This window comes from Tetrao urogallus, assembly GCF_951394365.1.
Source record: "Tetrao urogallus genome assembly, chromosome: 6".
Classification (NCBI taxonomy): Eukaryota; Metazoa; Chordata; class Aves; order Galliformes; family Phasianidae; genus Tetrao; species Tetrao urogallus.
Window position 1 is genome coordinate 53,321,739 of NC_136819.1, and position 23,274 is coordinate 53,345,012.

General features: G+C 44.1%; 1 protein-coding gene across 1 annotated transcript in view; it reads right to left on the minus strand.

Moving 5' to 3' along the window:
• The window catches only part of SYNE2 (spectrin repeat containing nuclear envelope protein 2), a gene marked incomplete at its 5' end in the record, with an annotated part of 154,318 nt that overhangs the window by 13,115 nt on the left and 117,929 nt on the right, over positions 1-23,274 (minus strand). Inside the window, 7 exons of the mRNA XM_079537488.1 lie at positions 14-196; positions 680-830; positions 974-1,161; positions 4,683-4,845; positions 16,636-16,802; positions 17,774-17,932; positions 21,659-21,814. Of these exons, the coding sequence (XP_079393614.1) occupies positions 14-196; positions 680-830; positions 974-1,161; positions 4,683-4,845; positions 16,636-16,802; positions 17,774-17,932; positions 21,659-21,814 (1,167 nt within the window). The remainder of the gene's footprint in view (positions 1-13; positions 197-679; positions 831-973; positions 1,162-4,682; positions 4,846-16,635; positions 16,803-17,773; positions 17,933-21,658; positions 21,815-23,274) is intronic.

Consider the following 23,274-nt stretch of genomic DNA (forward strand, 5'->3'; position numbering starts at 1 on the left):
ACCACTCACTTACCTTGAGCCTCCTCAGAATGGCAGCCACTCTTTTCTGCAGGTTGTCCCAGCGCTGGTTGCCTTCATGTACCATCTGCTTCAGCTTGCTGGCAGAGTCAGTGCGGTTCTCGCGGGCAAGGCGCCTGTACTGCTTATTGATCAGCTCCAACTGAGTGAGCCGCTCATGGATTTGCCGTTGGAATGCCTGCAGAGCAAATGGAGAAACTCAGCCCCCTTGCTGACAAGAGAAAGAACTGGGATAACACTATCCATCGAGAGAGATGAAGATGCCTCCTCCCCTTAGAAAAAAAAAATAACAAAAACAATGGTCTTTCCAACTACAAAATTAAGCCCAGAGAAGGACCCATATTTAAAATCATCTTAATTAGCTTAGCTTTAGCTCATTAGGAAGAAAAAAACAACAATAAAAAATAAAAATAAATCTTTAACTTGTAAGAGGGATTGTGTTGGATCAGAGTCTCATATTCTCCCCATAAAAAAAATAAATGAGACAAACAGACCAGCGAGATATGTGGTAGCCATAATACTGCTATATAATGTATGGTAGCTGTATGTTAACTTCAAATTGCAGAATGTATTTTTCAGCAATCCGAGCATTTTGTAGAGGCAGGAAGCACTCAGCAGTCTGACTGCCCAGCCAGATACAAACATGTTGTTAAAAATTCACCTCAAACTTCTTCAGCTCCTCTTTCGCATGTGTATACAAAACCTCTGAAGAGTTGGGGCTAGCTGCTGTCCTTTCAGCTGATTTTAGCCAATCTTCAAAGCGAGAATAGTCATCCAAAAACCTCTGCCATAGGCGCCAGGTTTCCTCAATTCTGACAGGGAGAAGCAAAAACGGAAGAGTTTTATCACAAGCTTATATCATTCTTTATTTCTTTTCAAAATTCGATTTGTGGCACAAGCATTTCTTCAGAATGCTGACCCAAACTGCTTTAGGAGCTGTTGGGCACAGACTTACTTCATTCGCCTCTCCATCGACATGGCACAAATGTTTCTCCACCGTCTGTCCAAGCTCCTGCTAGTCTGCTGGATGGAGTCGCACTCCGTCTCATTAGCACACGCATCGGAATCGTGCAGCAGGACTTCACAAATATTAAAGACAGACTCCACTCCCGCTGTGTGCTGTTCTATGTCCCGCTGCAGATCCTGCATCGACAAAAGAAGGGTTTTAGTGGAAGGCAATACATGTGGCTAGATGTCAGACATCCGTTTTCAAAATGCTGCAGAAGATGGGGAAAGAGCAGTTTGTATGTCAGTAAAAGGTTATTTGGCTTTAGGACGAAGGCTTACGGGATGGGCTGCATAGGAGACAGATCAGGACAGAACTACCATAGAAAAAAAGGAATTGTCCAGATGGATTTCTCAGTGAAAGCACAGACGTTTCATGAACAGTATGGACAATTCTAACATGCATTCAAAATCCAAACCTTACACACACTGTAAATGCACACTTATTAATTTTGACTGTACCAGATGACAGTATGTCCTGTCAGCTTACCACAGTGTGAGACTTGATAGAGAACTCACTGTACACTTCCTGTACTTCAGTAACTGCATGTTCACAGACTGATATCACAAACTGCAGAAGCGCAGCAAAAGAACAGCCAGTGTCACACTGCTTTTCTTACTGCCCTTATTATCACAGATTCTATGATTCCATTTTTTTGCCCTTCCAGAGCTCCTGTTTCAACAGACTATTTTAAAGGATCTGGCAAAGACCCTTTGCCTTACCTACACTGCATGTTTCTTTTCACTTCTCCATCCTATTCTGGTAGCTCTTTCTGTACACACAACTATTCAGAAAGTCAAAGTCAGTGAAGAACACAAAAAGAAAGCCTTACCAAAGTATTTCATCTTGAAAAAGTAACTCTGCACAACATTACCAAGTGTGAATATTACTGAGATGACAATGCCCACTCTCTTTCAATTTTTCAGCCCATTCCTGGCTTTCCTAAGGAAGGGAATGGAGCCTCTAACCAAAATAAAACAGAGCAACAGCAAACACTAACAAATATTCTTCTGACAGCAGCAAGGACTCCCGTTAAAAGGTTGATTGCAGAGAACAGATGAAGCAGACCTGGTTTAGCTATTGACTGAAATTAAACCAACACAACACCAAAAAAGCCCACCCAGACATTGCTTGTAGGAAATACAAGAAGAATTGAAGGAAGGTCTTCCCTGAAACTAACAAGGAGCTGAGTATCACCTTGTGGAAGACTTCACTGTTATATGAGTACTTGAAAGAAGGGCTAAGCCAGAAATGGCAATAATTTGGCTTGTGGGGTTTGTGATAACATACCAAAATCTTTAAACAGAGGAGACTGCCAGAAGAAAACCCTGCATCACTTTTGGTAATTTACTAATGATTCAAAGCTGTTCTCTGAGCACAAGGCAGAAGTGTTCTTGTAGTACAGTCTCTACCTCTCAAGGCAGCTCTACCCCACTGCTATTACAAAGAGAGATTCTTCTGTATCTGTTAAAATACTCTGGATTTACAACCATATTTCTAAAAATGAGAATCTGGAACACAGATTACAAAACCATCTTACTTACATTACGACATGGTGCTGAGACAGTTTCATTACTTTTGCTCATGCTTGGGTTCATATGCAATAACCCCAGGCAGAATCCTTGCTGTTTTCACAGCTGTTATTCCAAATGACCTGACTGCATTACGGTGAGACAAACACAACCAAACCATGAGGCCAAGAACGTATCTTGAGCCCAAAAAGGTACTTTTCCATCAGCTTAAGCAGTCTACATCCTGCTAGACTTCTGCATTGGTGAAATCAACTTGAAATCTAAAAACGAGTATTATTCATGTTTCAAACTTCATCTTTCTGAACAAACACGCCCTAAAACATCTTTCTGGATGCACAATGCTTTTAAATGTCATTAGTCAAGACTGAACAAGTAAAGCTTTTCCAGCTGAGGATGTCAAACAAACAAAGCCTGCAGGGCATATTTCTCACCAACACTTTGCACTTGCTGAAATATTCCTTCAGACAAAACCAGGAGGGATCTCTTTACTTGTTGCGTTTAGATAAAAGTTTTGCTAGTATGTTTTTCCTACAGTCTTTTTAGTCAGCACAAGCTTCTGATGCGCAACCCGCTAAAAGTTTACAGTAGGAGCAGTCTGGAGGTGCCCGCAGGTCTGCACTGACAGAAACCAAACAATAAGGCAGTAGATAGCTCTGAGCAGCAAATGATGGCTCTTGCCGCAATGGCTTTAGTTTGGAAAAGAATTCCTATGCACCCATCTTTCTTCTCTGCATGGCAATTTATCACAGCCTTTGAGAAATGCAAAAGGTTTGGATGGGGAGAAAATACTATACATACTATTCCCAGTGCAGATGGAGCCATGAGACCACAGAACCAAAGGTTCTGGTGTTTGACCAGCTGCTGGCATTGGTGGGAGCCATCCCTACTGCTGTCACAGAGGCACAGGCTCTTCCCATGATCTCTGGGACATGAGGCAACTGAGAGCAGCCAGCAGAGCACACAGCCCTCAGGTCTGGGTCAGTAAGGGATCTTTTATTAGAAAAATAAGCAGCAGCCAGAGAGATAGAAGTTGGAAAGGATGGGAAGAACACTCTTAAAAAGCAGATGCCATAAAGTTCCACGTTTCACAGCTTTATTCTTGATCTTCAGTTTCAGGGCTAATACTCCTGTTAGAGTCAAAAGACAGACGTGATTCCCAGCCTTCCTAAGGAGGCACTGAGAACCTGGGCAGACTTATAGCACAGAGGAAAGGTTGACACAGTTTATGCTGCTCTACCAGCAAGTCTGTGCTTTGGAGAAGCTCTTTTTCCTTCCCCAGCTGCTAGAGAAAGAAGTTTTACTACAGGACATCTCAACCAACTACTTTTCACTGGAAAAGCTTGCACATTCAGTTAAACCAGTCCTTGCCATCTTCAGCACTTAAAAACTAGCACAGATCTTTAAAAGCTCCTTGATAAGTCACTGTCTTGGAGAAAAGCCTACATGCACTACACCAATGGCCAGTACTGCTAGGCTAGTTCATACTTATGCCTCAGCAGGATTCATGCACCATCCCACAGTATCCTGTGGCAATACTGTCTGCAAGTAGAGAAGGAAGGGGAGAGAGCTAGAGAGTGCAATACCTCATATTACAGCACTTACATCTGTCACAGCCAGCTTGCTTCTGTGATTCAGGCTTTGCAATGCTGAGCCTAGGTCATCTATCTTCCTGGCTGAGGGAGCTGGGCTTGTTCAGCCCAGTGAAGAGAAGGCTGTGGGGAGATCTCACTGTGGCTTTTCACTCCTTTAAAGGAGCTTATTATCAGGAGAGAGAACAACTTTTTACATGGTCTGATAGGAACAGGACAAGGGGGAATGGTTTTAAACAAAAAGCGCCTTGTCCAGCCCTTATAAGGTTGAACTTAACTGGGCAAGAACTCTGATGTGAAAAAGCTGTTCCTTGTACTTTGTGGGTATTTTTCAATGGAGGGGAGAAGAGGGAGCAGACCAACACTTACAATACTGAAATAACAACAAGCAAATAAAAATCCTCATAATGCATCTTGGCAGGAACATGCAGTGAAAGTTAGAAGGCCTGGCTAAAGAAAAGAGAAACGTGATTTTAAACTAGGACCAATTGTCAGCAAATTTTCAGCTCATTCGCTTTGGCTGCTCCTATTTCCCACCTGCTGTTCCGCCAGTCTCTTCTGGATTTCTTGGTCATCACAGATGTCATAAACAACAGGCTTAGAAAGTTCTGACTCAATCCGGGCCAACCAGGTGCGAAGGTTACTCATGTTTTTGTCCAAAAGTTGTATGAAAGCAAATGTTTCCTTCAGTTTCTTCACCCTAAGCAAATCAGGAAGAACATTTTGTTACAAAGATCTGTAATCAGTGGAAGTTATGTTAGCAGAAGGTGACAACAGGCACGACTTTCAGAAGGACGTGCTATCACACCAACCTGTTGTCTGTAAACCAGAGCCATATTTTAGTTAAAAGCTACCTAAATTGGCTCAGTAAGCCTCTGCTCTACAAATGCAGGAAGGTCTTGTATGAATTACTTACTGAAGCTAAGCGAGCAGTGTCAAATTTGTAGCCTCACTCATCTGTTGCTCAGGTCTTCAGCTCATTCTTGGGCATTTGTCTGTACTGTGAGATGCCTCAGTTAAACTGGAATGGATATCTATGCCCCAGTGTACCTGCTGTGAATGATGTTCAAGGCTTTCTCCATCAACCACCAGGCCTACCCTAAGCAGAAGGACTGCCAGCAAGGTATTGCTTGCCAGTGGAAACAGAATTGTGCGCACACCAAATGTCCAACATCCTGAGTAAACGAATGCTGACTCCTGAGAAGGCCTGAGCTGTAACAGCTTCAGACCTCACAGCGCTATGCTGAAAGTTCTTCTAAGCAAGAAACTGAAATGTGTGGAGTGATGCCAGACTCTCCTAGTGGGTGAAAATGAAAAAAACCAAAACAACAAACACTGAAAAAGGGAAATATCCAATACACCACGCAAGCAAATAAACTGTATATAGCAGTTAGTTTTCTTACAGCTGTTTATAGCACAGCTCTCAAAGCACAGACAAACGTTTTACATCCTTTACAAAATATTCCCATGTCAAAATCCTTTACAAACCTCTCAAACTGCCCAAGTAGCCCGGTTACAGATTTTTGTAAATTTATCTTCATGTATTGGAGGAGTATCTGCTAAACCACCTCACCACTCTCACGTGTCTTCTTGTAATTCTCATTTATTGCCATTTCCAATAACAATTACTAAAAAGCCCAATACTGGATGAAATACATCTCTTCTCACTTCAGTTTGATATCAGAGGTTGCCAACCACATTTTGATAGTTAATCTAAGAAAAAAAAAATAATAAATTCTACATCCTGATTTTAATCAGACCTGTTTTAAACATCTAGATTATAAGACAGGATGAACTGTACCAAAAAGCACTTATTTCTCTCCGTGAACAGCACTGGTTTATAATGCAGTACTACAAACACCAACTGGAGTCAGGTGAAATGATTTCTCCCCTGCCCTAGAGAGAGCCCATCCAGCTGGCATCATTTCCCTACACTATCCCTCCTGGCCTCTTTCATCCCTCTGTTGTCTCATTCTGACCCTACACCTGGGGATGGATTTTTGGACCTCATATGAGATTTTAAAAACACCAATTTCTGCATTAAGCTTTCAGTGACTGCCTAGTCTAAATCAAGTTCAGTGCTACAAGTTTGGTACGAAGTGTGAAAAGGTCAAAACATTTCCCATTTACCAGCTACTGTGACCTATTTGTCAAATGTTGGAGCAGGGAACTGTCACCAGCTAAACAATACGAGCAGCTGGGACATCCAAGATGAACCCTAACTCACTTGTTTGCACAGCAGCATTGTGCAAAGCTAGGAATGGGGCTGGGAGGGGGGAGACGTAATCTCACCTAGTGCAGGCAGGGACAGATTACATGAAGGCAGAAGTGCCTTCACAGCGTTCCGGGCTGCAGGCTTCATGCAAAGGACCTGCCCCTCCTTGCAGGAAAAAAATGAGTTTTCTTGCCCACTGTCCTGCCTGGCTGCCAAGTTGTTCTAGACAGTGTTAGAGGAGTCCAAACTGCCTGAAATTGAGTGGGTTTTGTGCTTGCCCATTGTAGCATATGATACAACAAGAGATATGCAGGATAGCTAATCCACGATGAATATATCACTCTGCGAGCAATGACTGATCTTATTAGCAATCTTAAGGCAACCAAACAGGACACAGACGTCAGCTGGACACTTGATTTAAGGTTAAATACTTAGGGAGATGTGGGAATGATTGTGCTGGATTTGTTCAGTTCTGCTGAGTGTTGCCACGGTATCAAGTAAGGCAAGCAAATTTGGGGTCTCATAGGAACTATCAGCATAGGAAGCAGTTTCCCCTACCTCTTGTTTTGAAAGGGTCAGGCAGAACTTTCAGGAGAATTTTCAGGCAGTTTTACAATGTGGCCAAGAAGAGAATAATCCTATAAGTAGGACTCCTGGAGACAGTATTTAGCAATTGTGCACTCTCCAGAATGTAAAATTAGTCTAGTCTGGTTGATCCAACCCTGTAAGCCAACCTGAAGGATCTGGCCCAAGTCCGTGGTTCACCTGCAAAGCCACTGATACTGGTGAAAAGCACAAAGCAGTCTGCTTGTTGGTGTAAACCAACGGTGTTTTCCACTGCTGCAGCTGTCAGAAGAAGCCAGGGGGTGACAAAAGCATTCAGCAGCTCTTGCTTTCATTAACAAGCTCTTTTCAGAATTCTGCTCTCAAGTTCAGCCCTTTATGCAGAAGGCATCTGGTTTCTAACCAAACAGCTGCTGCATAAATCTTCCCATTACTGGTCCTGCTTCCATTAAGTGGTTTTCAATGAAGATGTCACACTCCAGTAACCATACAGCTTTTTCTTGTGCTGTCACAGGCTGGCAATAAATTGCCCAAGAAGACCTAATTCTCTCTCCACTCTCTTCCCTGCTCCTGTCCCACCAGCCAATCTTGATCCACTTGATTACAACACTCAGCAGGCCTGTGGCTCACCAAAGGCAGATGACTGACCTGGCAGCCCTTCTTACTGGAAAGATGGGACAGTATGGGCTCTGTGTTGAATACAGAAAGAAGGAACCAACAGAAGAGCCGCAAAAAGTTCAAGCCAAACACCTGCACAGTTGCAACTGCTAATTCTGCAGGACTTCATGACCAATGAAACAAGGCTTAACTGCTGCCCTAAATGGCAGATGAAGCAAAGAGCACCATTCAAAACAGAAAACTCTAAATATGTCAGCACATTGGCATAAACGTGGTTGTTATCAGACTTTTGACCAACAACTGCTGTCATTCTGCAAAGGTAACTGCTGCTCTCCTGTACAGAGGCTTTCTGTTTTGAGAATGTCTTGCAAGAGATGCATGTGTTGGAATCATCCGATGCCACTGCCTATGTGCTGAGTCCATAGTTCAGGACACAGTATTGTTCCTCTGCTTCTTTTATTCCATTCTCAATCTGTATCCACCTATTTTCTGTCTTAAAGTTGCATTACAGAAAAATTCATGGGTTATAAGCCATGGGTTACTTTATTCAACCTGCACACTGGGTAACAGGTAGGTGGATATGGACAAGGTGGTCCAAAGCTAAACTAAGGCATATTCAATTATAATTAAACATTTATGCCTTGATGATTGACTGCATATCCAACAAATAAGACAAACAACAGCTTCAAGGAGAGTGGTAGCATGAACTTGCATTTATTTTCTAGCAGTTGCCTTCACAGATGCACTGCTGTAAATATCTCATTTAATTTGTTACATATTCTGGGAAGAATATGGCATTTGTCAGTCATTGAACCACCATTAATGACCTAAGTCATCAATCTCAAACTTCATCCAAGCAGCCAGAAGAGAACAAAAACCCTAACAGAAGCTCACATTAGTGCATTTTGTAAACAGGAAGGCAGTCCTCTCCAGATGTTCACGTTGGCCAATCTGTTCTTGTTACAACCCACAGACACTGAGCCCAAGGCAAAGGGTAGAGCCCTACACTGAAAGCAACAGGTGAAATGATGAGAAAGCAGAGCATCCTCATCAAACTTGCACAGAAGTCAGAGAACTGCCGTTTCCCTGGCTAGAGATCAAAAAAAGAGCATAAAAAATACTACTTAGATCCATAAAAGCCCTACACCTTTGCAACAATCACACTCATCTGCACTGTAAATTACTTGCTATTTGCATGCAAGAAATCTCACAGACTCTCTTGAGAAGCATCCAGAGAGAACAAATGGTGCAGAAAGATGGGCCTGAGCGCTGGGGGGGGAGATGTGCAGCCCCCAAACCTGGGGCAAAAGCTCCCCCATGTCCAGGTGACAATCACTCAACACACAATGAAACTTCAAGAGCTCCTGCTTGTCACCTAAAGCATGCCACCATTACTGTTAATGGAACTGCTGAAGGATAAATTCTCAAGTTATTCAGTCAAACAGGAAAAACTTACTGTTTCCCAGATGAAGACCTGGCGATACACAGTTTGCTTCCTAATGGGAATTAAGTTGCTACCTTTCACCACTTCAGCATACTCCCAGAAGCAAAGTAAAATAAAACTGAATAATATCACAATCTCAAAAAACAAACAAACAAACAAAAAACCAACGACAACCACCACCAACAAAAAAAACCCAACTCAAATATCTCGTTCTTTGCCAAGGGCTCAACTCTAAAGGCATCCTGATTCAAAAAAGTACTTAGAAAAACACATTAGATGCATGGGATAAGTCAAACAAAGCCCCATTGCTACTCGTCTTCATCTTTCCACCAAAATACTGGTGGCAGAAAAAGAACAAAAGCAGGAGATTATAACAAAAAGCTGGCTGCAAAAGTGAACAGAAGGACTAACTGACCTGACTCGATATTGGATTTGGCCCTTAACAGCCCAGTGAAGCTGCCAGCATTGGGTTGCGGGAAAACTGGATTAGGGACTCTTCAGTTTGGGACTGAATTGCTGCACAGCCCCACAAAGCAGCAGAATATTTTGTAGTAACTACTCAGGAATTATCTACCACTATGAGGCACTTCCAGGTTGAGTGAAGTGTGTTCACACAACACAAAAGATGACAAAATGCCTGCCAGCTGCATTCCATTAGCTGTCAAAGTGCAGCAGGGAAAGGCACTTTCCCTGAGCTGAAAGGGTAACAAATAACGTTTGCATTTAGGGTCTAATGAGATGAAAAACATCCTGATGTATACTCCAAGCCGTCATTCTACAACACAAACGTCATGCAAGCCAGGCAGAAAAAGACACCGCCTCCATTTATTTCTAACAGCGGAGGGGCTGCCATGGCCCTGCCAGCTGCCAGGATTGTTTACTGCGGCAAATGAGATGCACGAGACCCGGAACCTTTGTTCAGCGAGGTGCAGGGCGAGCTGAGCGTGTGAAGGACAAAAGACCCGATTCCGGGTGGTGATGCCAATGGTGAATTTCAGGTCTTTGTGTACAGGGTGAGGACATTTCAGCGGTGCTGCTAACATGACAGGAAGCCCTGTGTGCGTGGGCTGTGAGCTCAGCACACATGGGCATGCAGGAGGACGGCTCGTCTCACATCCCCCTGCAGCCAGCCAAAGGCTGCTGCTCTCCATCTCCTCAGCTTCGGCTGCAAAATGCCAAAACGTCTGATTTGAAGGCGGAGGCCCTGAGGGCCGTTCCTCCTCCTAAGCCCCGCACACAGCCCGCTGGCTCGGCCACTTGTCCAAGGGGAACTGCGCTGAGGCGCCGGTGCACCCGTGCTGCAGAGCCATCGCCCCCAGCCCCACGACCCACCACCACCGAGCCCGAATCAGCACTTACGGTTTGCAAGAAGCAACCATTCCTCAGCCTGCAAATCCCAAGCTGCCAGGGGACCGAGCGAGCGCCTGTGCGACCACGGCACACACGGATGAGGAAACCCCTCCTCCACAGATGCCCTATTTATTCGCTGCTTTAGCATCCCGCGCTGGGGGGGGCTTGCCCGTCCTCCTCCCCGACCCCTGAGCAGGGGAGCCCGCGGCAGCAATGAGTCCCACTGCGTTTCGGCATTTTACCTGGCAAACGGCCGCATCCCTCCTCAAAGCAAACCCACGAGAGCTCTATTCTGACACAACAGAAGGAACACACGAAGGAACGCAGGCAGCACAGCCGCGCACGGCCGGCGACAGCACGGTGGCAGGCTGGAGGCTTCGGCACTGACAGAGCAGCTCTCAGCACTCATTTCGTCTCTCTGCTCGTGCAGAGCCTCACACCCAGGTGATTTGCAGCAGAGTCAAATTGAAGCAAACCCAAAATCAAGCAAAGGTCCATCCGCACACAGACCACACACACGGGGTATCCTTACTTCCTCTGCGCTCTTCTTCTTCACCTGTACCATTCTATCCCAGGTCTTTAAGTACTAATTAAATCTCCCACACACTGCCCTGTCCTCTCTGTAACCTCCCAGTGCAGGCGGAAGGCCTCTTGAGCAAGGAGCCTGGAGGACAAAACAGCCCCATGTCTTTTACGGTATCACTCATCTGTGGAAAAACACAGTCATAATTTGTGTGTTATGACTACCAGCGATCGTGGGGCAGGGAAATAAGGCGGAAGTCATGGAACCTTGGGTTAAAAGTCATTCCCCACCCAGCAAACATCAGGCAAAAAATAAAAGTTGTGGTAATCCCCCCAGAAATGCAAGGAATGGGCTGGAAATCAAAGGCTGCTCAGCATTCAGGTAATCTGCAGACCTGTGTGAGCTTGTCAATCGCTCACATTCAACACACGGCAGAAGAGAAAGCACCAGGCAGACACCTCTCACTGCACAGATAAATCACACTCAGGCTCCATTCCACCTGACTATGGCTCAGGGACGGTCAGGTGCATTCAGCACAACTGGTCTGGACAACAAATTGTAAGAACCCTCCCTGAAGGACCAGCAGGGAGACGTGGCCATGCCCGGCCCAGCCAGCTCCCCCTGCTCCCAGCACACCTCAGCATGCATTGCATAACCCAATAAGCCCAACCATCCTGCCTGAGACGATAATGAATCCTGTCACAGCTCCAAACAGAACCGTAATCCCTGAAGGACGGGGAACCTGGAGAGCAAGGAAAGAAAGCAGGCGCTTTGCAAATGATATTTCAACCACAAAAGATCATCATTATTATTATTTTTTGCACCAAAACGATTACAAAGAATGAGATTTTACAGTGGTGCTGCCACAAACCAGTAAAATTCTGCTGAACATGGCTGTACGGTGTAACCACGGCAGCACACTTTGCTTCGCTTGCTGTGCAGGGCTCATCTGCAGCTCATCTTAGGAAGACCTTTGAGCTCAGAGCACAGCTGCACTGCAGTGGGGTGGGACGGTACACTGCCACGTGGTGCTCACTGTGCCGCCCTGCCAAAGGGCAAGCAACGTGGCTGAAAATGCACCCAGAGAGCAGCTGAGGGCGGTGTGAACTCATCCGATCCCTGCACCTACAAGGTGCAGCCTGCTGCCATCCGGGCAGTTATCCGGGCAGACCCACTGCAGTGCAAGGATCAAGAGAAAGCACAGAGTGGAGCAGAATTTCGCTGGAGCTCCCCAGTAAATTCAGCAGCATTCCCACGTTGCAAGCACAAGGCATTGACGATGGAGAGCTTCAGCTAACTCCTCTTTTACTGCAACCTGAGCTGCTTCTGACTGTTTGGGAATTTATCAGGGAATTGTAGAATGGTTTTGGTTGAAAGAGACCTTACAGACCAACTAGTCCAACTCACCCGGTGAGGCACCATCCAGCCTGGCTTTGAGCACCTCCAGGGATGGGGTATCCACAGCTTCTCTGTGCTAGGGACATACCACCCTCTGAGTAAAGAACTTTATATAATTTCTTTCTGGTATACAGTGAAAACAACCCTGTATCTGTATCTCCTCAGCTCAATGCGAGAAGCAAGGGGCTGACCAGTCATTGCAGTTTAGGATTCTTGGACCCCATGATGAGGGCTGTTGGCTGTTACAAAGAAAAGCTCTAACTGCCAAGGATTTATTAAAATGGTAAAGAGGCACACGTGGCATTGCTACTTTCCCCACATTTTCATGCTTGCATTAAGTCAGTCATTTTAACCCATTCCTGCTACAGACCCAAACAATGTGCCTTCCTCCATGAAACATCAAGAAACACACCACAGTGTGCTCACAGCCAGAGCAGCTTAGAAATGGCATCCATCTTCCACAGCTTCATGAAAGTGCCGAGAGCTGCAGGATGCTGGGAGGTACAGAAAACACATAACTATAGAATGACTTGGATTGGAAGGAATCATCTAGCTCCAATCCCCCCCCCAAATGCATATTTCTTACTGTCCAGACAGCCCAAACCACCAGAAGCCGCAGAGGAAGGTGGAGATTTTCCTGAAGGCTCAAGATGCCCACCTGCAACCAATGGGTGCTGCTCCTGTCTGACTGCAAGCTCTGTGCACACAGCAGCACGGGCAGCAAACCCTTCCCTCTGAACTAGGAAGCAAAGAGTAGAGTTTGTGTTGGTGGCAAACAGGCCAGGGAAGGACAACAAGGGATACACCTCTGACTGTGTACACAGTGCAGGTTCCTGCCAATGCTCTCTGGTTAAAGCAGGCACAGCTTGGGAGTGCCGCTCCAGAGTACATCAGGGATATAAATGCCATTCCGTGGGTTTTTGGCTGTCTGCCCACATGCATGCAGCCAGTGCACTGCTTCTTCTGTTGTTTTTGCCTTTGCTTGGGTGGGAGTGCAAGCATGCTATGTTTTTTCTCACAGAGTGCTGCCACAAGGTCAGTGACCAAAGAAAAGAGAGATATTTGATGCCCATCTTCATGGTCAGCACAAGGCTCTCTTTCTGCCTCTTGGTACACTCACATTCCCCCTTTATCAGCAGAGACTTCAGCACAATAACCTGTACTGTTAAGAGTATCTTCTGAGCTGCACAGAATTCATTTGTTCTCTTTCCCAAGCACTGCTCTGCCTTCATGCATTTTACCCCATGAAAATGAACATTTTGATACTGTTCCAAGTTTGCACCATGCCACTCTCCAGCTGCAACGTATGTGGCACAGCTTTGTCATTACACAAACTGAGCACAGGCATACAATGCAAGTGCTAAGTCCTGCAAGCGTTGCCATATGGCAAATCTGAGCTTGTCACCATGAACTAAGAGAATCACTTCAAAGACTAAATGGGGAGCTCACCTAATTTGCCCATCTGTCCCAGGACATTTATTGGTTTTAAAAGGTGAAATAAGCTACCAGGTGGAACATTCTGTATTGACAGATTGGCTTGAGACTGGTTTGCTTTCATTTTGGCATTACAAAGACATACACATACGCTGCATTATAGGGAAGGTAGATGTCACCCAAGTTGCTGGGTCAGCCATGGAGACATTAGAGACCACAGAACTCATATCACCTATAAGTCTCAACTAGACTCCCTTGTGGATATGGGTTATTTTATACCCTCTAGCCACAGGGTCATTAGTGCTTCTCTACTAGAAAGATTCAACGTCCAGGATAAAGTGCTAGCCTTTAACACACAGATCTTCAACAGATACTTTCTCCTCCAATTCATAGCACAGCTCTGTACATTACTGACTGCCCACACTTAGGCCTCTTGCAAGAACAGCATGAGATTCAGTGCTGTCATGCTGGCAGCTACACAGCACTGTGGTCCCTTCTCCATTATGCAGCAGTGAATAAACAATCTCTGTACTGTGCTCTACAGCCTCCAACCATCACAGAATCATAGAATGGCCAGGGTTGGAAGGGACCTCAAGGATCATGAATCTCCAAACTCCTGCCACAGGCAGGGCCACCAACCTCCCCACTTAATACCAGACCAGGCTGCCCAGGGCCCCATCCAATCTGGCCTTGAATGCCCCCAGGGATGGGGCATCCACAACCTCTCTGGCAGCCTGTTTCAGCACCTCACACTGTCATAGTAAAGAACTTCTCCTTGATATTCAATCTAAATTTTCCCTCCTTGAATTTAAAACCTCTTATTTGTAACCTTCCTCCTGCCAACTCATTCTACGCATTGAATGGAATCAGCAATGGTTGATGGCTGAGATCCTGTAAAGACATGTGGATTGCAATGTCTTCATGCAACAAGGCTGATGCAGGTTTTGCCACCACACTGTTTCCATACGCTCCTTTAGTACAACTTAATTTTTTTGTTGTTTATTTTTAAAGGATTTTGCAAAAGAAAACTGACAAGGAAGGTGATGGTGCGTGGAGCATCACAGCCCACACTCACAGGTCATCCCACCTCCAAGGTTACTCGCTCTGCTCTGCTCCCTCAAAGGGCCCAGCCTTTGTCGCACCTGGGAGGAGTAGAACTACTGTCTCCTCCACAGCACCTGAGCTTAGAATCATAGAATTGTTCAAGCTGGGGAAGACCACGAAGATCATCTGGTTTAACCGTCAACCCATCGCCACCATGCCCTTCAGTGCCACATCTACCCTCTTCTTGAAAATCTCCAAGGGATGGTGACCTCCCCACCTCCCTGGGAAGCCTGTTCCAGTGCCTGAACTCTTCTTGAGGATAAATTTTTCCTAATATCCAACCTGAACTTAAGTTCATTACCTCTCATGCTACTAGGAGATGCTACCCAGAAGTGCCTCCTCCTTAGTGTCCTATAATACACCACAATATTGAAAGCAGAGCAAAATAAACTCTCACAGAGTCTGGAGGATATTTATAACTGAGCAACTAAAAACAGCTCAAATGCCAGCCCTGCCTCACACAGCAAGGTGAGGGAGGAGATGTGCTGCATTCACGCTGCAGAATTGTTCCAAGCTCTGAACAACCTTCATTAGGCATTAAATCCACGAGGATCAGCAAAGCCCACTGGGCTGCCTGATAACCTTGGACTTGCTGCTTAAAGTAACCTTTCCTCATCTCCTTACAGTTCATTATCCTGGTCCTGAATGCAAAATTGATAGACATCACAGGTAGCAGCTGGTACACTCCAGACATTTAAAGGTGAGAAAATAGGAACTGTCAGAAGTCATCACACCAGCCACCCAATAGCTGAAATATCCTCTTGAATATTCAATACTGAGAGCCACATTGATGCTTTAGGCAAATGCACACAAAGGTACCTCAAAGCACTACCATACATTTGCTTGAAGGTACAGCTTGAAGACATCCCATGTAAAAAGACAAATGCTCTGTTGGCAGAGACTTCCTGAATAACAGTACCAGATCTCCCTCCATCCCAGAAGTTCTTTAGCATACTTTCCTAAATATTAGTAGAAACGTGCCATATTTACTTCAGTTTAAAAAAAAACATGTATTTTGATCTGCATTTAAAAAATGCTATGATGCAAAACTAACACAAGACATAAAAGATCATAAAGGTGTTTGAAAAGTGACACGTTACCATAAGATGAGAACAGAAAAAGTTCTGTTATAAGAGCAAAATGTTCTTTCCTACACAGTATCAGATAGAAGTGTATCTGGAGACAGATGAGCTGTTGCAAGACTTTATCTGCAACCTGTTACATCTTAAGAAGGCAGCTTCTGCTTAATCATTCATGGCTCATGTGTCACCATTAATTCAGATCGCATTCCTGATTATGATCCAGCACTCTTAAGCACTATGTTCTCAACACAGCCACCCACTTCACCAGACTGAAGGCCCAGGGAAGCAGGCTACAGGCAAAACAAAAGCTTAGGAGATAAATTGAGGCCAATGCTAATTTTTGTGTTAGCCTTATTATTTCTGCATTACTAATAAACTCAGGCAGGAAGTGAGACCAGCTCAGTGACCTCCTCCCGATCTGTGGTGGAACCTCATAGGTGCTAGTTAATGTGATGGATCTGAAGAGCCCAGATGGACTCCTATGATTATGCATTTGACAGATGTGATATCACCCAGACTCTTTATATAGAGCCCCCGATTAAAACTGTGTTTTATATGACTTCTCACATCCTGTCCTCTAGCATTAGATGAACTGTTTGATGTCATAATACAGCAATAAGTCATAGTAATAAAAAAATAAGAGGTTAATTACTTTTTAACTTGACTCTTAATAGTCAACTTTAACAGAATTGAAAAGTCTCTGATGGTTGAGCCACTGACTTTTGTTTCACATAAAGCTTGAAAGCACATCTTCTTACCGTGCTCCAATGACATCAAAGAGATGCTGCCAGCGATCATTGATTTTGTTGAGTTTATCATCTATTTCTGCAACTCGGCTCTTGTTGCTGGCCTTGATTAGTTGGTCACCCATTTGTTTCAAGTGAAGCTTATTTTCACTGAACAGGTTTATTTCTTCCATGCAATCCTGAGAAATATAAACAAACACTGCTTAATTTCCGGGCAAAGCAAAACAAAACTCTCTTTCCCCATGTCTGAGGACTGGTTTGGCTTGGGATTGCAAGGTTTTTATATTAGTATATAAAAATCGGTTCACTTAAAAACAAAACAAAACAAGAGAAAAACAAAAAATTCAATGGAAAAATATTCTCACAATGAAGCCACTATGAAAAAATAAGCAGCTAAAGACTTGCAAATGCCAGGAGTTAATTCTAAAAACAGCACTTCAAGTGTTCTAAACTTGCCTCCGCTTTCCTGATTTAGCTTTTTGCTTTTCTTTTTTAAAATCAAACTAACCCTAATTCAAGTCTGGGGTGGCTTTATTTTGCCAGTATTCATACCTACAGCAGATCTGAGATTAGACATTGAGAGCTTTAAGCCATGGGGAAGAACAGCAGTCAGAAATAATAATTAAACAACAAAAATGTCCTGTTTAAAATCAAACCAATATGGAAGGATCAGACATCACTAACTGCACTGAGTACTGAGAAGGGGCAGAATTAGATTTCATTTTTGGTTGTGATAATCTCTCATTTGCCTCCTATAACACCTCCCATCATTCAGTATTTTCTTCGTCCTCTCCCTGCCAGCTGTGTAACAGTGAGAGGGGAGGAAGTGGTGAGATGCTCCCAGAACATCAGCGATCCCTAGCAAGGAAGCTCTGGGCCGTGCTACGCATGCCTCAGTCCAGCCCCTCACCAGCACAACTCACATCATGCCCAAATGCAGTTAGGTGGCATTTCTGTCTTGCGTTTTGTCCCAGGTCTGAATGCCAAGAAGATAAGAGCTTTGGACAGAGTAGCTCATCTTCTGACAAAGGCCTATACGTGCTGCTTTTATAGCATCTGTTGCTTCTGGGAGGCAAGGAAGAGATGAAGAATGGTTGCTCTACAACCAACTATCAGGCTGCAATTGTAGAAAAGTGGCAATGCTACTTACCTTCTGCAATTTGTCTATCATGTCCTCAATGCTAACGTCCGCCGTCTGCAGCACTTTGCTTTCCATCTGTACCAACCAGGAGCAGAGCTCCTTGTTCTTTTCATTGAACACAGTCCAGGCATTGAGTCTGTCCTCGATCTCCTGCTTACGGAGCGACACCTATGGATAAGCACACAAGTGAAATGCTGGCAACGTCTCTCTCAGGAAGGAAAACAGTTGATTATGAACCCTCTAATTTCCACTCTGCATTCCATTATGTTTCATTTTGCAGGAGCACTTATTAAGTATCGCTAGCTTTCTACTCAAAACCATCGAGCAGATCGTCATTACAAGCTATTTTGGATAGCAAGGCCAAAAGTTGTCTAACAAACACCAGATTCTCTCCTTCAGAAGAACTGCATTGACTGACAGCATTATAAATAATGACACTGTGTAACAGTTTAAATATTGCTCAGCGGAAATCAGAAGATGCCAAACAAGGTAATATAAAATATATAATTACCACATAGTACTTATTATGGCCCCAACTACAGCACGAAAAAAGAAACATGCAGGTAAGACGAATTTTGATACTACGGCTACAGGTTTGGTGATGTTTTTTCTTAATTTCTAGAAATACCTGTTTTCTTCCCATTTGCTCATCAGCTTTCGGAGAAATTGTAAAAAAACTTCATTGAGAATCTAAACTTTTATTGAAAACTGTGTTTTTTTCCTCAAAGTTACACATGTCAGAATGGATGAACAAATTGTTTAGATGGAAAAATTAAGGTGTGATGCTACCTGAAGCAGCAAATTCAGTGTCACTGCTCCAGCATCGCAGAATGGAGCAGGCTTACTCTTCTACTAGCTGATAGCACATGTTGGGGATTTAAATACATATTTGTATTCATTTTTATCTACTTTGTTAGATTCCTGTACTAAGATATTATGAGAAACAAAAAGTGAAAAGCAGTGTAAGTTCTACTGAAAGAAAACAAACAGGAAATCCCTTGTTCACACCCATAACTTCGTGCAAAGAAGATGGAACATAACCCTGCTTGCCTTAGTTGCAAATAGCCACTCCAAATACCACACCATGGCAAGGAAAGTATTTCCTCCTCACACCCAATGTGCGTCTTAAGCACCAACTGATATTCTCTCACTATATTGCTTTTGTCTTTTATTTATTTATTTATTTACTTTAAAGAAGGGAATAGGGAGATGAAATGCATGTCTAAATCTTTCATGCTAATCTCAGTTAGGAGATCATAGAATGACAAAATCATTAAGGTTGGAAGAGGCCAGTGAGATCACCAAGTCTACCAGTCAACCCATCCCACCATGCCCACTCAGCCATGTCCCTCTGTGCCGTATCTCCACATCTCTTCAACACCTCCAGGGAAAATGACTCCACCATCTCGCTGGGCAGACTGTTCCAGTATCTCACCACTCTTTCTGAGAAATGTTTCCTAGCATCCAACCTGAATCTCCCTTGGCACAACATAAGGCCTTACCCTCTGAAATAAGGAGCATCCTAGATGAGGCCTGTGCTATTTTGGGACACAGGGAAACCATCTTCAAATTTCATCTTGGGAGTAAGTCTCCTAGAAACTCCAGGGAGCTGGGAAAGTCTCCCTACATCCTAAGAGGGACTCTGTTTCTGGGATGCTCCCTTACACTCTGAGAGGTATGAAGGGAAATATCTCTTCCCTCCTCCATCACTTCTTCCTGTGAAGGGGACGCTCCTCCACAGCATCTCTTTTGTTAGGAGGTGAAATGACTTGATTACAGAAGAGGCTATGCACGTTGGCAATACTGTTATTACATCTTGAGATGATCTTGACTCCATTTTTGTCTTCTAAGCATGGGGAAACACAGCATTTAGGAGGAACTTTTTAGTCAACTAACCAATACAGATCAGGAGTAAAGCAGGAAGGAGGCAAAAGATCCCAGAGAAGCTTCTAAGAACGCAAGCCCTTTGAGTCATGCTTTGCTTTGAGCACTTTCTCCCCAAACCAGCTGCCCCCAGTACCAGTTCCAGCTTTGTACCCGTGTAATGCAGAAGTCTCTGGCCTCACAGCAGGCTGCAGGTGTACCAAGCATCCCTCTAGCATTTGGTAGGACTAGCATTTGGTAGGACAGGACTCACTGATAGAAACAGTTAAATCTTTAACCTACACAGACCTCACAAGGGCAGCAATGTAAACACTAATCCCTTGAGTGTATCTGCTCACTAACTGTGTTTGTGTCCCTGCCCAGTGCAGCACAGACATCTGGGCCGTGGCAGCTGCAGTCATGCCTCACATGTAAAGGCTTTCCCATCTCACCATTTACACTGCACTAAAAAATACTGATGTTTTTTTACATAATACGTCTTGATTTCTTTAATTTGATAGCCAAAACAAAGCAGTTGTGCTAGCAGCAGAACCAGTGAAGTCTCTGTCTGGCTCTGAGCATCCATGCAGGCTCTCTGGGAGCTCATTAGGGCCGTGCAAACATTTCAGCACATCCCTCTGCTGCAGCATAGAATCGATTTCCTCCCACTAAGGATTTTTCTTAGTCTAAAACTTCTGTAATATTTATTTCACACCATATCTCCAATGTAGACAGGACAAAATACTGTTCCTTCCAGAAATCCAAGTAGGAATCTTGAATCTGAACTGAAATTATTGTACAACCTGGATAGGCTGTAGTTGGGTACATACATAACACAGATTAGTTTTCAGAGCTGTTCACCAAAGTTCATCAGCAGTTCACAAAAAAAAAAAAACAAAAAAAAAAAAACATCAAACTACTCTCTTTATAGGTTTAACTGCAGATTTCCATTAGGTAAATGGCTCAGGCATTCTAATTTACATCTAATGGCCTTGGGAGAGGGGAGGGGTGTCTGGCATTATCTTCAGGGCTCAGAAACAGTAGCAGACAACACTGGTTGTAGATTAACTGTCAAAGATACTAAATCCTTTTTTGCTGCAAGGCCAAAAAGAAACCCAAATAACTATTTCATCACATCAGAGTTTGTGGAATAAACAGAGCTGTTCATTCCTTGCTCTGGCAATGTTCCCACACACATTGCTTCACCTTGGCCTAAGTAAGGGTTGGATGTGAGGCAATAACTTCCTTCAGGACTTCTTTTTTGCAAACTGTGGAATAAAAGCTTGTGAGTAAAGAGAGGCAACAGTTTGGCTGCTGACATGTAGAGTCACCCAACAACTTAAAACCTGAAGTATTTTGCTTCTTCCAATCCTGTTGACAGGGCAAAGTAAACAGCCATTCAAAGTGCATAATAACCCGATGAATCAAGATCATATGACTTTGCTGGTAATTTCTCCCTGGTTATTTTACAGGCAGAACTAAATTAAGCGTAATAACAACAAGACACAAAGTACGCAAACGTTTTGCAGCATGTTGCTGCAACAGGACAACCCAGTTCAGAATGTGCTTAAAACCCAGTGTCTGCATTTAAACACATTTAAGTTTTCTTTATCAACCCGCCTGGCATTCTTTGACACCAGATCGCTAGGGCATCCCCCTTTCTTTCCCAGTTTCAACCCCTCAGGCAGTTCCTGTGTTTATCTCCTCTCCCTCTCCCTCTCCCTCCCCCTCTCCCTTTGGCGGCCCAGAACAAAGCCACCTATGGCAGCACACAGCTGCATTTGGGCTCCATGCAATGCAGGCACTTACTACTTTCAAAGGGTTTGCAATGAAATAAATAAATCACAGCACGGTCACCAGGAAACAAAGAAAACTCAGAAAATTCAGCCCTACTCAGCTGCCCCAGGAAAAGCTCCATTCCCTCCCCGTGCTGCAAAAATAACCCAACCCCAAAAGAAACCCCATCTGCTGGCTGCTTTCCCTTGCCCTATGAACACCTCGCTATAAAAAAAGGCTATGCAGAAAACTTACTCGCAAGCAGAGCTCTTCCCACTGCCTGTGCAAATGTTCCACTTGCTCCTGGAGCACCATCATGTCCTCGGTGAGGATGCAGTGTGCCAGCTCCGCCTTCATGGCCTGCAGCTCCTTCATGTTGTGGGCCCAGTCTGCCAGCGACTGCTCCAGCTCCTGCATGGAAACACCCAGCACAAGCCTTGGCACTAAGCTCCTCTGCTTTCCAAACCTGCTCTCTAATCCTCTGCCTGGCCTGTGGGGGAGGAGAATGTGCAGTGCTTGTGCAGCACTCTGCAGCCGGACTGGATGGGGACCCCATGGGTTTGGCTCAGGGCTTGACCCAGAGCCCAGGGCAGCACTGCTGCTCATTCACTGGTGCAGCAGCAGCCTCTGCTGTGGCCAAACTTGTCCAAACGCTGCTGGAGCCCAGCAGTTCCCCCTGCTTCAGGACAGAATTTTGCAGCCAGGAAGATGTGACCACTTCTTTGGATTTTCAATTTTTTCTTTTGGCCAATTTGTTCCTGCCTGCATTTGTTCCAATTTCAGGTAGGTTACTTATATGCTTAGGAAATAAACCTGGTTCCCTTTGCTAATGCATGGCTTCACAGCCATTCCATTAGATTTCTCAGAAATCTGGAGCTTTAAACTGCTCGCTCACATAAACACTTCTTCTTTGGCTTCCCTCCTCCCACTCCCCTTCCCTTTGCAACATGGTTATGCACTTTCCTGATTGGTGTTAAAGAAGCACTGCATGCAACTTGGAAAACAAGAGATTCTAAACATTAGGTCCTCTTTTGCAAGGTGGTCACTGGCTCCTCTGACATAAAAAACTCTTACATAGAAGTCAGTTGACCTCATTTTACAGGAGAAAAAATTGCAAGTGTCAGGAGATGCGTGCTGGGTCTGAGCCCTGTGAGTATTTTCACAGGTCTTCAGATCCAGTCCTTTATCTAAATCCTAAAAGCAATTTCTGGTCTGCTTCAACATGGGAGGAAAAAAATGAAATAAAATAAAATAAAATAAAATAAAATAAAATAAAATAAAATAAAATAAAATAAAATAAAATAAAATAAAATAAAATAGTGAGGCTGAAACATTTACTCGAGTCAAAAACAAATTGCTGCTTATAGATGCACAGACATGCATTTGTTTATCTTGATAAAGGTTGAATCCCTGCAATAATGAAGTCAATTTCTTATCATTATACTCCTGGCATTTTATTCTGCTGTGATATCCCAGAGCAGCAGCTGCAGAGGTCCTGTCTAATTCTGGTATCTCTGTAGCCAAATTTCTCTGCTTGGAGTTAGAGGCAGGAGCAGTCTGTTGCCATTTCACAAACAGTTCAGCACTGCAGCCAGCACTGCTGCTGTGGCAAAGGCAGCCAGTGCTCACAAAGAAGATTTCAGACAGCTGATAATGAGTACAAAGCCTTGGCTCATTAAAAAGCTTATTTATTCCCACCACAAAGGTCAACAATTCACTTCATAAAAGAATGATGAAAGACTGACCAGTCCAGAAATAACGTCTCCCATCCCTTGAAAATGCTTTGCCATTTAATTTTCATTAAGTACTTTGGGCTGCAAGGGCTTACACCACTCCCTTAGTCTAATTTTCTTTCTCTTTAATTATTTGTG